Genomic DNA, 13,421 nt, shown 5'->3' with positions numbered 1-13,421 from the left:
GCATATGGGTAATCCACAAGTCCCCCAATGACTTACAGTTAATACACAAGTACCAGTATTTCAAGTAATAAAATTTCTCTAACAAAAATAAAATATGTAGGTAAATTTCTATAGAGAATTTTTTTTTAATTCTCTAAATTTTTATATCTTATAATTATTAAGATATTATTATAAATCTCAAAAAATTTTTTAATTAAAAACAGCATTTAATTACATAATATTTCACATATACAAAAATCAAAAGAGTAATTTATACTTGGAACTTGAAAGAAAGAAAATTTTCAACCTCTATCTTTGGAAATTTTTGCTAAAGCTTGGCATACACTCAGAGGATTTACAATACCATCACTTGGAACCCATATTCCACCCTTAAATAAAATCAAAGAAAAGATGCAGAGTTGGTTGAAAGAAGAGAATAATAATAATAATTAAAAAAGAAATGCAATCCATATTTGAGAAAGCTGTGAAAAAAATATTGCTTTTTAAAACTTTAAAATAAAAATTTATTATTCTTTTTAATTGGTAAGTTTGATATTTTTTATATCAAAATTTGGTCATTCTTCCATATTATTCTGATAATTATTCATTTTGATCTGTTGATTGTTAAATTTAAAAGAGCTTAATTTAATATTTTCAGATATTTTTAAATTAATTAGTTGGCTTTGTGATCAGTTGTTTGCTCACAATATTAATAGCATTAATTTAATAATAGCAGCCAACTATGAAGAACAACAACTAATCACACCAAATAAAAGAATTATTTCAAGTCATGTAAGTATAATAAATAAATGCATTATTTATTATGCTTGCATTGAAAAACACAGAGTATTCTGAATAGTTTGGTATGCACACAAAGTAGTGAAATTAATTGGGGGGATGGCAAAATAGATCCAGTTATTGAGGATAATAGCTATATAAAATTTTATTTTACAAGATCTCTAGAAAATAGAACAGGAAGATATAACAATTAATGATGTATCTAATTGTCATCAGCTATTAAAATGAAATAAAAATTAGCAAAATTAGTTCAGTAACTGAGACTGAAAACTCCATGGTGATTTATCCCCCAGAGAGAATGTACAGTAAAGTAGGTTTTTAAAGTTTATCTCAAAGATGGTGAAGGGGGTAGGTGACTATCAATCGCTTATATATCCTGACAATCATTTGAAATAAAAATTGCCCAAATTGGCACGAAAGTTGGAACTGTGGAGTTCTGTCATGCCTCACCACCACCAAAGAGAACATACATTGAAATTGTGTTTTTAAAATTTATCTGGAAAATAGAAATGTTGAGATAATGAAGTATTGATGACATGTCTATGGGGTATAAGATTTAATTGGAAATAAAACTGAATCAACAGCACAATAAAAAACATTATTTTTTTAAACTTTCAATGCTTAATCTGAGAATAAGCGAAAGAATTAAAAAAATTCCATGAAAAGTCTTTTTTAGAATATATATATAAATTGTTCAGTATTATTTATTTGAAATAGAAATTTAGACAAAATTGTTTATAGAATATTTTATCATACTTACCACTAAATCATCACTTTTTGCAAAGGGGTGATAGTTTGAAATATCTTTAGGTTCCAAAATGTCGCATTTTATCCCATGTATTCTAGATAGAAAACAAAAATTTATTCAGTTTTAGGTAAAAAGATAACTGTCTTCTTTTGAAGCAGCAAAGAAATCTAAAAAATATATTACATTCAAAGATTTTAAATAATAATACAAAAGAAAGATAATTTAATAAATCATTAGATACAGTTAAGATACAATAGGAAAGAAGAATGTGCTTTTTGTAGGGTTTTAGTTCCATTGCTTTAAACTGTATTTAAGAATGGATTATTTAGAAATCAAAACTAAATGATTTTCAAAAATTCTGTAGTAAGCTCTCAATAATTAAATAGCATTTGATTCTTTTTTTTTTTCTTGTATGTTTTAGATGCATATGCATTTTTAAATGCAAGATGCACTGGAATATTTTTTAGATGCATAGGCATTTTTAAATGCAGATGCATCAATTCCAATGCTGATGCAGATGCATTGGAATTGATTCCAAAATGTATTTTGTGAAATGAAAACTAATATAAATGTTTGTATGTGATTAAAATCCTATAAATTTAAGCAATAATACAAATGCAGAGATATCACTAGGACAATAAGGACAATTTTAGAAGAAATTTCAAGGTAATGAAATTAGTTTTATCAAATAATATTTTTAAAAACTGGAGAGAGCAATTATAAAAGATATTTCAACAAAAGGAAAAATTTTCACCTAGCTTCAGCAGCAATCCGTCGAAGTTCTATCATTCTCTCATTAGTACGAGCAACATTCACAGATCCAGTTTCAACAAAACCTAATCCAAACATAAAATTTGACCCAATTTTATAACTTCAATATTGATATTACAAAGATCAAGTTTGCACTAAAATAAACGGTTCTAGAATAGGAAAATAAAAAAAAATTTATCCTGATTTCAAGCTATCAGATATATTAATTAAAAAAGTAAGTAACAATTGTTAAGAAATCGATTACCATCTATTAACCTATATATACATAGTGACAACTCTATATTTAATTTAAATTCAAATGAATTTTATAATTTTAATCTTAAATTAGCCTATATTATTTTATTTTAAAATGTTCTCTAATTTTCTGATCTGAATCCTACATTTATTATTTCCACCACACGATCTAAAAAAACTGCTGGCACTTAATTTTCCCATACTTCAAGTGAAGGAATAAAAATCCTTAACACCTACACATTTCTTCAAAGATACCAAAGATTTCCTTTCCTCTGTCTGCATGTGTCCAAATTTAATTTTAGTTGTATTAATGTCCCGTTTTAAAGCACCTATTTTGGAGATGAACCTCGTCATTTTGAAACACAGTCAGATGACGAGGATGACACCTGAGCTGTCACTGCCACCTCTCTAAACTTACACACCACACCAGCCTGAGGACGATTGGCCCCAATGGATTTAACGCTCGCCATACCCACTTATAGGATGGTTTTTCGGTGAAATCCTGCATGTGTCCAAGAAATCTGAATAAGAATGTCTTAGTAAAATCAATCAGGGAATTTGATCTTTTGGTAAGATGTAAATAGACATGTCTTTTTACCATCAATCTTCGCTGTTGGATTATTCCAAAAATTTCTTCTGTTCAGTCCTGGATCTCCAAAATTATGTTTATACATATACAAAACCCACTTTGAAGAAATGGTGATGATTTTTATTCTTCACTAGTTCAAGAAAATAGCTCATTTTTTTGCTTTTCTTTGTTCAAGCCCTGGTAAGTGTACCACAGAGAAGTTGAAAGCAGAAAGCATGGAAGAGAGATTGTAATAAAATATTCAGAGCTTATTTAATTTTAGAAAAGAATTTGTTGGCACAACATTTTGTTCTGTGGAAAAAGTAATAGCTCACACAACTCAAAAGTTACAGTAAACTCTGGGTTCGAAGTGATTAGAAAATCATTATTAGAGCATAGAATAATTAGAAATTATTATCTACATATAGAAAGAGATTATCAATCAACCTAATATTTTATTAACTGCCTCCTATAAGCACTTGCCCACCCATCATTTATATATTTAAAATAACTGACAAAATCAGAGAATCATTCCTCCAATCAAAAATATTGCATCAGTTATGCCAATTTTTATTTCATATGAAATTAGTCACTAATGGTCATATGAAATCAATGAATCCCTCTTACAACTCCCACTCATTTTCGAGAGATATTTCAAAAGCACATAATTAACTGTACATCTTCTGCTGAGTAAAATCTTGACAGAATTTGTAGGTTACACTAAAGAAACTAATATATGAATTTCGTCAAATTTTATTTCGCATGGAAATCCATTATACCTAAATGCATCATCCAGAATAGTCTACACCTTATACCTCTGTTTTCAATAGATTTAGCAAAATAAAGCTTCAATAGAGTCTCCACCCCCCCCCCTACAATATCAACAGAATTCTTCTAATACCTCATAGACTAACAATCAGAATTTAAAATAATACTTTCCTCATTGACAGGAATAAATTAATGTCACGTAATATGGCCGCCAAACATAACTAGTATTAATAAAAATAATTTGATTATATTAATAAATTCTGATGAAGTACATATTACAACAAAAATGTAATAAAAAATAATTAAAACTTAGTTAATATAAGTAAAAGTTGCACAATAATGATAGAGCATTCTGATTGTTTAGCTATACTTCAAAGTGGTGATACCGTCATGTTAGTGACAAAATTGGGCGAAATTTTTCCAGTTGCAGGCACTGAAGGCATTGTAAAGGTTTTTAATTGGAATTCCACTCAAAATGTAAAGGAAAGGCTTGGTAATCTATCAAAAGGGGGTAAGAGCATTCATATTTAAAAAAAATAATTTTGAAATCGGTTCGGTGGTTTGAGCTGGTAAACATCACAAGATTTCTACATAGAAAATGTATAGCAGGACAGAATTTTTTCAAATTCTCTCAAAAATGCAGGATGGAGGAATACAGACCGTTTGTTCATTTGATGATCTATCTAGGAATCACAAACTTTCATACGAAAAAAAATTGTTAAAATTAGCGAATAGCTCATTCTTTCTTCAGTGTTTGGAAACAGATGGCCAATTCATTGATTTTTCTGATTATTTTAAATATCTAAATGTCTTTATTGTTCTATATAACAAAAAGTAAAAAACTTTCTGCATATAGATTAATACGAACTGAAGGGAATTACATTGTAAAATATCATGAAGTAGCTTTGATGTAAAAAATTGTGAAGTATGATGCTTAGTTTAAGAAAAAATGTTACTTGTCCAGGTTAGTTTACATATTAAAGTTTAGAAATCACCGTTACTTTATGGGAATATCTTTATGCAGAGCAACAAATTTTCAACAGATAAGAAATTAATAACTAATAAAAAAATGTTATCAACCAGATAGTTTCAAAAAAGAAGTTCTAAAGGTTTAACAGGTATTATGTCAATAATGATTTGTGCATGTGGTGTGAACTTTTTACTGTGCACTATACACATTCGAAAATATAAAATATTCTATCTGCAACATTTTTTTTTTCCATTTTTATCAGAATTCATTTTGGTCTTAGATTATTTGAGGTACTTTAGCTATTGTTATGCTTATTAAAGTTATATTTTGCTAATAAAAATAAATTAAGTCATTCAACATCAGCTGAACATGCAATAGATACACAACTCCCCTAAATAGTTTCCAGAGTATGGCTTTATTCTTGGATATACTATCTACAATGGTATACAGATTTATCTACTCCCAATGTATCCTATCATAACTAAAACTTTTCAGGCCACAATTTTCAAATCTCATTTCCGTTTGACGTCATTCTCACAACCTCAACTTCTTAAAAATCATTACCAGTATTTCAATTTTCATATTAATTTAAATTAAATTGCATAAATAATTTATTTGTATCATAAATATCAGTACTTGTGTTCCTAGTTTTATGATAGATAATGAAAGTTTTTACACTTGCTGAAAATGTTCATTTAATATTGATATAAAAATAATTTTTTTTTACTAAATAATAATTAATTATTCACAAAATTTAATAAAAATTCATTTTAACCAACTTAAATAACTTTAGATAAATGGTTATTAGGTTACATTATGAGTCATTAGAACAAAAAAAGAATAATTTATTATTAATTCTGTAGAATGAAAGAAAGAATTTTTTAAATAATTACTGAGCTGCAGGAGACTCAAAAAAATATTTTCTAACTTAATATTAAATTTAAAATTTTAAGCCTTTAATCTAGTTTTTTTAAATATGACATTTATATAAAAAATGAGAAAATTGTAAGGTATTATATGATCTGGTGACCATTCTGAAAGCCTTCTGAAAAAGTCACCAAACAGGAAAGAAAAAGTGAGACAGAGAGAGAGTAGATGGGAGTTCAGCTGAGAGAAGAGAGCTAAGAAGTGTGGAAAAAAATATGATCTGATATTTTTTTTTTAATATCTTTATATAGTGTTGTGTTCCATTACCTAAAATGCGTAAATAAATAATCTTAGGAATAAAATCATCAGCTGACACATTTGCAAAAATGTTATAAGTAAAAGAAAGCTTGTTAAAACAAAACAAAGGAAGTTCAGATAATGTTTACACACTCTGTTCTTAAAAAAGCATCTTTTTTATGAAAATGTTTAACAAAAATCAAAGTACAGCAGAAAACTGGTAATTTTGATATATTAAAAATAATAAAGTAAGTGTGGAGAAAAAAATGTTAACAGTTTAATCTGGAACATGAAACATTGAGAAGGGTGTTTAGCTAAAAGTAGCAAATTATGAATATGAAAACAAAGCATATTAAGCAATTAACATATAGGCAACATATAATAAGCAAAATATGAGATTTTTAAAAATACGTAAGTTCAATTGCACATTTCAAACTTATTTTAACCTTGTTCACTAGAATCCAGGTCCTATTATTCAATATACTCATGTAAACAATCTATTGGTAAATAGTTGTTAGAAAATTGGTATGGTAAAATAAGTCTGTAAGTCAGACAATACAATAAATATTTTACTCCAGTTCTACATTTATGTAACTTATGTTTTTTACAAGAATAGGCATACTTTCTTAATCAACTGTTATAAATACTATGCTTCTATTATTTTTTTTTTACATCTGTGAATAAATTTAGTGTGTTAGTACTGATTTTAAATTCCTTTTTGAAAGCTGCAGCCTGCATATACTCATGTAATTAGAATTAAAATATCCCTTTATTCAAAGAACATAACAAGAAAAAAAATACAGCAATTATAAAATAAGCAACATTATACATCTTCAAAAATAGAGAAAAATTAAACAATAAAAATACAAAAATGAAGCTTGGAGGAAAATATGCAATTAGAGCCTTGTATCAATGGCATTTTATCATAATTGTGATGCCAATTAATTATGAATAGTAAAAATAGAAGAGGGTATTATAATAAGACACTAAAACTTCCATAAACATTCAAATGTCAATTGCACATAAGATAAAGAATTGCATGATAGATTGTAATATACATTTGTTACAAATTATTATAAATAATTTCTAACAAATGTCCTCCTCTGAATAGTGATACTTTAATTCTAATAATTCACTGACATAAAATATAAAAAATGTGTATAATACACACACACACACACAAATGAGGATACTTGCCCATTTCATGACCTTCATTCTGCATTTTTTTATAGAGTTCAGAGCTATAAGTTGTCATTCTCCCTTCTGACATGGAATGAAAATGCCCAACAATTCCACAACTTCTCCAGGAGTCTCCACTACCAATTCTAAAAAATAGTTGTGATAAGCAATACAGAAAAAATATCTTTCAAGTGACACCAATTTATTAATATGATGAGCCATATGATAAACTAATACACATATTCCACTTTTCCTTGTGGAAATCTTAAAGATAAACAATGTTTTTAAAAGAATTATTTCACTGAAATTGATAACAAAGTACAAAATAAATACACTCATGTCCATAAATGAAGGAAAATTCAGAGTCACGCAGAAATTGAACTCTAAAATACATATATCACCCGTAAAATGATTATGCACATCTTCAAAAATCATACGTAAGTTGCAAGAAGCCACCAGATGACACCGATAGTATGTCACAATAACAAGAGTGCAAGAGAGCGATGTATAAGGAATACAGGCAAAGAAGTAAAAATTTTCGCAAGTGCTTTATAAGCCTTTCAGTGCAATAACTGCATTGTTATGACACAAAGGAAGTGGTAGAATTTTCGTCCGTCTAGAATGTGAGTGTACCCAGCAGGAAGTATCGAAGGAACTTGGAATCGCCCAGAGAGTCATCTCCAGACTTTGGCAACAATTCCAAGATAATGGTAATGTGAATAGACACCCCTGAGTTACAATACCATATGAAGACGGTATTTGGCAGTTACTGCCAAAAGAAACAGATTTAGCACAGCATCAGACCTGTCTCGTCAACTGAAAAATGTTGTCTCGCCAGTTGAAAAATAATTTTTCTTAAAAAAAAAAGTAATTTTAGCATTAAATAAACATTAAATAAGCATATATTTAGTTAAAAAAAAAATCATTTTTTTAATAAATGCTTGTCAAATTGGTACCAGAATAACAGAAAAATATAAAGTATTTATTTAGCAGTCACACAATCTAATAAAATGGAAAATTATTCTTACTTGCTTTGCTCTAAAACAATGATATCTTTCCAACCATTTTCATTCATATGATAGGCAACTGAATTTCCTGTAGCTCCAGCTCCACATATTATAACCTGAGCAGATTGGGGAACATTATATGTTCCTAATCTGGCTTTTGCCCAATCCTGATAATTTAGCAAGAAATTAGGTGAAGTCTTGCTTAGAATATGATGATCAAGGCATCTTTTGGTTTGCCCTCCTAGTAGTAAACAGGCAATGCGTACAGATCCCATACTATAATGAAGAAAATGGACAGGTATAATAATAAAATTTTAGAAAGAAAATAAGGAAACAGCTTATGATGCATCAACACTTCTAATTTTTTTACTGAGCAAACAATTTTATTAAAAAGTAATATTTGCTGACAAATATTTCATTCTGAATTTTCTAAATATATGTTGTATATGAAAGAACATTAAATATTTACTTTTTTCTGATTTAAATAAGATATATCATTTCCAATTAGACTGAAAGAGAAAAGATAATAGGTTTGGCTCCATGCATTTATAACAGATTGCGCAAAACAGAAACTAGCAGAAATCCCAAATAGAAAGCTTTTATGGTTTTGCAAAGTGTGAATTTGATGCAGTAGTTCAATTTTACATTTTCTGTAGGAAGTTTGTTCTATAAAATAATAAAATAATTTGGTACGTAAGTTGTAATGGTGACCAAAGAGCACCAAGAAAAATTTTTGCCCATTTGGTGATTTCAATCATCAAACTATATAGCACGGGATTTGCATGTTCAAAATAAATAATAATGCACTTAAATATATATATATTTTTTTTTATAATTTGGCAAAAAATTTTTTTAGCACTTTTGGGTACTTATTAAAACTGAATTGTACGCATAATATATTGTTGATATAAATAATTAAAAAATAAGGATAGATAAATGTGTAGGGAGAAAAAGTTAAGGTTTAAAAGTTAAGTCAATAAGAAAAAAAGCATAAAGAATACAATGTAATTTTTTCTGACTACATGTGGTTATCTTTTATAGGCCATTTATAACCAAGCTTATATAAAGGCTTCTAGTACCTACTGTATTACCTGGTTTCTATTTAGGACTAAAAAAATTAAGAAATCTATAGCTTCAGAGAAGCTGATTCAGGGATTGGATAATTTGTCCATATGTTGGCTGTGCTATATCTGATAAAAAATATGCATCCATAAGAGAAATTGCACATTTTGCTCATTCATTTTCTACATCTCTTTATATAGAAACATAAAAATCCTACTATAATTTTTAATATTTCTTAGACATAAAATTGTCATCATTTAGCAAACATATTAATAAGAAAATAATTCAATAAAAAAAAGTTGGCAATGCAAATTATAAAACAAGCAAAAAAAAAAAAAAAAGTAATATTTGCACCAATAATTTATTTTCAGTATCACATAACATGTTAACCCTCTAGACAATATTTTCATCAGTATGGTGAAAAAACATTATAAAGCAGCTATTAAGAAAATTTAAAATATTTATCTTCTGTAATTTGATTTGTCAATACTTTTCTTACAAAAAAATGTTTAAGAAAATAAATTAAAAGTTTATAATACAACAATAGCAAAGTAGCTTTGTCAAAATACACTATTATTTATTTTATATGTAATAATTTATAATTTTAAACATTTTGTACTAATAGATGATATGCATTTTAAAATTTTTATTCCATAAGTTTGTTATCCATTTTGTAGTAGCCTTTTCATAATATTTTCATTTATGATGTATTCAATAAAAGGAGATTAATTTGGAAAATATTATAAATTGGCAATAATTCTTATATGCATCCATAAGTCTTCCTTATGTTTGAAAGAATATCATTTAAAACACACACAAAAATCCTTTGAATTTAAAAATAACGAATGAAATTCAGATCATATTTACAAAAATTGTAGAAAAGCTATTAAAACCTTTCATGATGCAAAAATTAAGTAAAAAGCGCAAATTGATTTGAATTCCAGGGAAAAAAAAAACACAAAAAAGCCCAACTCAAAAAAAAAAAAAAAAGACATAAAAAGCATAACTGTAAACGTAAAATTTTCAACAAATTAATATTATTCCGATTTTAGAATTACTAAGAATAAAAACTTCAATAATATTTTCTGTAAAAAGATCAAATTGATACATAGCAGCAAATAAATAAATACTGAAAAATTCATTGCAAAAAATTTAATTTCCAATTAAGAAATGTCTTATATACGTAATTTTCGCTATGTTTCATTAAATATTAAAGTTTAATTTAGAAATGAATAATTTAGAAACATTTTATTAGATTTACGACGAGACAGAGTATAAATTTGTTATAAAATTTCAGCAAATGACATTTATTACTTCGTATTTATTTTTGAGTAGAATAAACTTTTTATATTAGACCATTCAATTTGTAATAAAACATCATCCTACAGATGGATGTGATTCACCCTTCCCTAACATTTCCAGTGCACTGCTTCTATATTTGACCTAGACTTGAATATAAACAGAACAGGATCTAAATTTTATTTACTAACTACGGAGAAAAAATAAATAAAGGAAGTTGAAGTATTTTTTTCAACAATACTTTCAATAAAATTTTTGGAACGTAAAGGAACAAAATGTGTGTAAAACAATTATAGATATCCTTATGAAAAATTTGTTTTTATATAAAAGTGCAAAGAAGCAAACTATGCATTTTTTTTAAACAAGTTCAAATTTAATGCTTAACATTTCGAAATTGAGGATGAGGGTGAGCCGATGTCGCCGTGGTCTCTTCTCGAAGAGCAGGAAGCGGTTGTTTGTTATTTGTTCGAATCAACGAGGTAGGGACAATGTAGTTAACTGATTGTCAAAAATAAATATTTATCTCAACAACTGTTTATATTCTTCAGATTACATCTCTGAAATCATTACATTAGTCATGAGTAGTGATACATCTTCCATGCCAGGTAGAAAATGTTGCTAAAAATTTATGTTTACATATATATAGATATCTAGATGATATTATTTTACATCTTTTGTAATATGTAATCTCTATCTTTTCTCCTAATTTATCTAAATAGGAGAAAAATTGCATGTAATTCACTCCAAATATTTATTTTTATCCATTTTTTTAAAAAATTATGCGTTAAAGTTTTAATTAATCGGCAACCTCTTTTTTTATTGTGTCATTATTTTTAAGTTATTTGTTTCAATTTTTATCGTGTGAATTTCAGCACATCATATCATATCATTATCGCGAAGAAAAATAATCAAATTAATTTTTTATATTTATTTTATTTTTATAACATTTTAATTAATATTATAATTTTGATTTCACTGATTTTCATGTTTTTGGCAGTGTTGATTTAGTGCTGCTAATTTAATGTGAGATTTCTTGTTGCTAAATTTAAAAAATTCTTCATAATGATTAATATTTTGCCAATTTTTATATATAAAAATGAATGATAAACTGAAATTGCATTTTAAAACATGTTCTTTCCCTTTAGATATTGAAGAGTATATGGCATCTATCTGTGACCAAAATGGAAAAACTGTAGATAATATTCATAATATTACAACCTCCTGTGATGATGAGTGTTCATCTGATGAAGTAGAGGTAATAAAAGAATTGAAAGTAAATCTTGATAAACATGAATGTGATTTGTGCTGTGAGGGGACATTTTTAGTGAATAAATTATTGCAGTTTGGTGGTGTCCTGAATGATGAATATAAGCATGCTTGTGACATATGCAATGTGGGCTTCAAAACAAAAGCTGATGTATATAAACATAAGAAGCTGCACGAAGATGGTGTTCTATCAGAAGATTCATGCATTCAAAATTTGACTTCTCTTTTATATGTACCAGATAACTCGCATGAAATCAGTTCATCAACACCATCATCATCTCGTAAAAAGTCAAATTCCTCTGCTCCTGTTGTTTGTGATACGTGTTATAAAATTTTTAAGTCTGAAAAAACTCTGAAGACTCACAAGAAAAATCAACATAGCAATATAATTTATACTTGTGAAGTTTGTACTCTAAAATTTTCAAAGTTTCGAGATTTTAAAAAACATTGTGGGACTCACACAAATTTGGAAAAATTTATTACCTGCCCAACATGTAAAAAACAATTTTTATATAAAAACTCTATAAAAAAACATGTGTGTGCTCTAAAAACATAATATTTGGTGTGAAATTATGAATAATATCTTTTACTTAAAAAAAATTGTAATTTTTATCAGTAAATATCAAGATGTTATTGTAAATAAATCAGAGTTTTGTTTAATTTAGTTTTGTTTGTTTGTAACTGTATTTGAAATCCTGTATGTACAAAATATCTTCCAATTATTTATATTTCTGATGTAATTTTTTTCAAATAGGGAAAAAGATTTGTTGCCCCAAAATTCGAATATAAATAAGAAAATGGAGCATCAGTTTTGAACAATTATTTAAAAAAAAAAAAAAAAAAAAATTGAACAAAAAAAATAATGATTTTGTGAATTTGTATGAAATATTTTAAATTAAAAAGATTTTGGGGGTATTTTTATGATAAAGTTGAGAAATCTAAAATCAGATGTTTTGAAAGTTTTCTTAGCTGTAAATTTTTCTCCTTAGATTTCTTTATAGTTGAGAATTACAGATTAAGAAACTTTCATTATGATGGTATTAGACATTGCTTTTAAAATGGATAGCTGCATTAAAGTTCTATTCTGTTCTATCTTACTTTTATATTTTATTTTTAAATTGAATGTGACATCTATATTTTGTAGTTAAAAGGCATTTTTCATATTATTCAAGAACCTTGTTCAAAAAAAAAAATACAATTAGGGAATTTTATTTGTTGGAATATAATTATCACAGATTTATACAAAAGATTTATTTTGCAATAAAATATTCAAAATTTGTGAGTTTTTATAAATTAGGATTAAAATTTACCTTTAAATTAAATGTAGAAAATGCATATTTTTTTGACATTGAATATTTCTTTCACTGAGTTTTAAATGTATTTCTGTATGTGTTATATTAATTATTTTATAAGTGTTAACATATTCATGGGCAGTACAGTTATAGTAGTCAAATATTTTTTGTCCATAAATACAAGTGACAGCTATACCCATCAATAAAACCATTTGAGAAATAAACAAAAATGAGCTTGGTAATTAAACAAAAATGTGTTTTAATTATCACGCTCACTAGGATATTGTTCTATAAGTATTTCAAAAGAAAAGCCACT

The 13,421-nt window shown here is 26.9% G+C and overlaps 2 protein-coding genes across 2 annotated transcripts in view; one reads left to right on the top strand and one right to left on the bottom strand.

Annotated features, from left to right (window-relative positions):
* The window catches only part of LOC129971633 (pyruvate dehydrogenase phosphatase regulatory subunit, mitochondrial-like), a 42,302-nt gene extending 31,555 nt beyond the window's left edge, over positions 1-10,747 (bottom strand). Inside the window, exons 1-6 of the mRNA XM_056085583.1 lie at positions 10,563-10,747; positions 8,208-8,462; positions 7,198-7,325; positions 2,280-2,361; positions 1,538-1,619; positions 287-368 (exon numbers count right to left, since the gene is read on the bottom strand). Coding sequence (XP_055941558.1) covers positions 287-368; positions 1,538-1,619; positions 2,280-2,361; positions 7,198-7,325; positions 8,208-8,461 — 628 coding nt within the window. The 5' untranslated portion in view covers position 8,462; positions 10,563-10,747. The remainder of the gene's footprint in view (positions 1-286; positions 369-1,537; positions 1,620-2,279; positions 2,362-7,197; positions 7,326-8,207; positions 8,463-10,562) is intronic.
* A 219-nt stretch (positions 10,748-10,966) lies between these two features.
* LOC129972486 (zinc finger protein 62-like) lies at positions 10,967-12,539 on the top strand. The gene is made up of 2 exons (XM_056086632.1): positions 10,967-11,152; positions 11,693-12,539. Exons 1-2 carry the CDS (start codon positions 11,125-11,127, stop codon positions 12,367-12,369), a joined length of 705 nt encoding a protein of 234 aa, XP_055942607.1. The 5' UTR covers positions 10,967-11,124; the 3' UTR covers positions 12,370-12,539.
* Positions 12,540-13,421: the final 882 nt, after the last annotated feature.

This window comes from Argiope bruennichi, chromosome 6 (genome assembly GCF_947563725.1).
Source record: "Argiope bruennichi chromosome 6, qqArgBrue1.1, whole genome shotgun sequence".
Taxonomy (NCBI): Eukaryota; Metazoa; Arthropoda; class Arachnida; order Araneae; family Araneidae; genus Argiope; species Argiope bruennichi.
The sequence above is the reverse complement of the archived record's forward strand: the minus strand, read 5'-3'. Positions and strand labels throughout refer to the sequence as shown.

Coding starts and splice junctions, on each gene's coding strand:
- LOC129972486 (XM_056086632.1), top strand. CDS start 11,125: ATGAGTAGTGATACATCTTCCATGCCAG. Junction 11,153..11,692: donor TGATACATCTTCCATGCCAG/GTAGAAAATGTT, acceptor CTTTCCCTTTAG/ATATTGAAGAGTATATGGCA.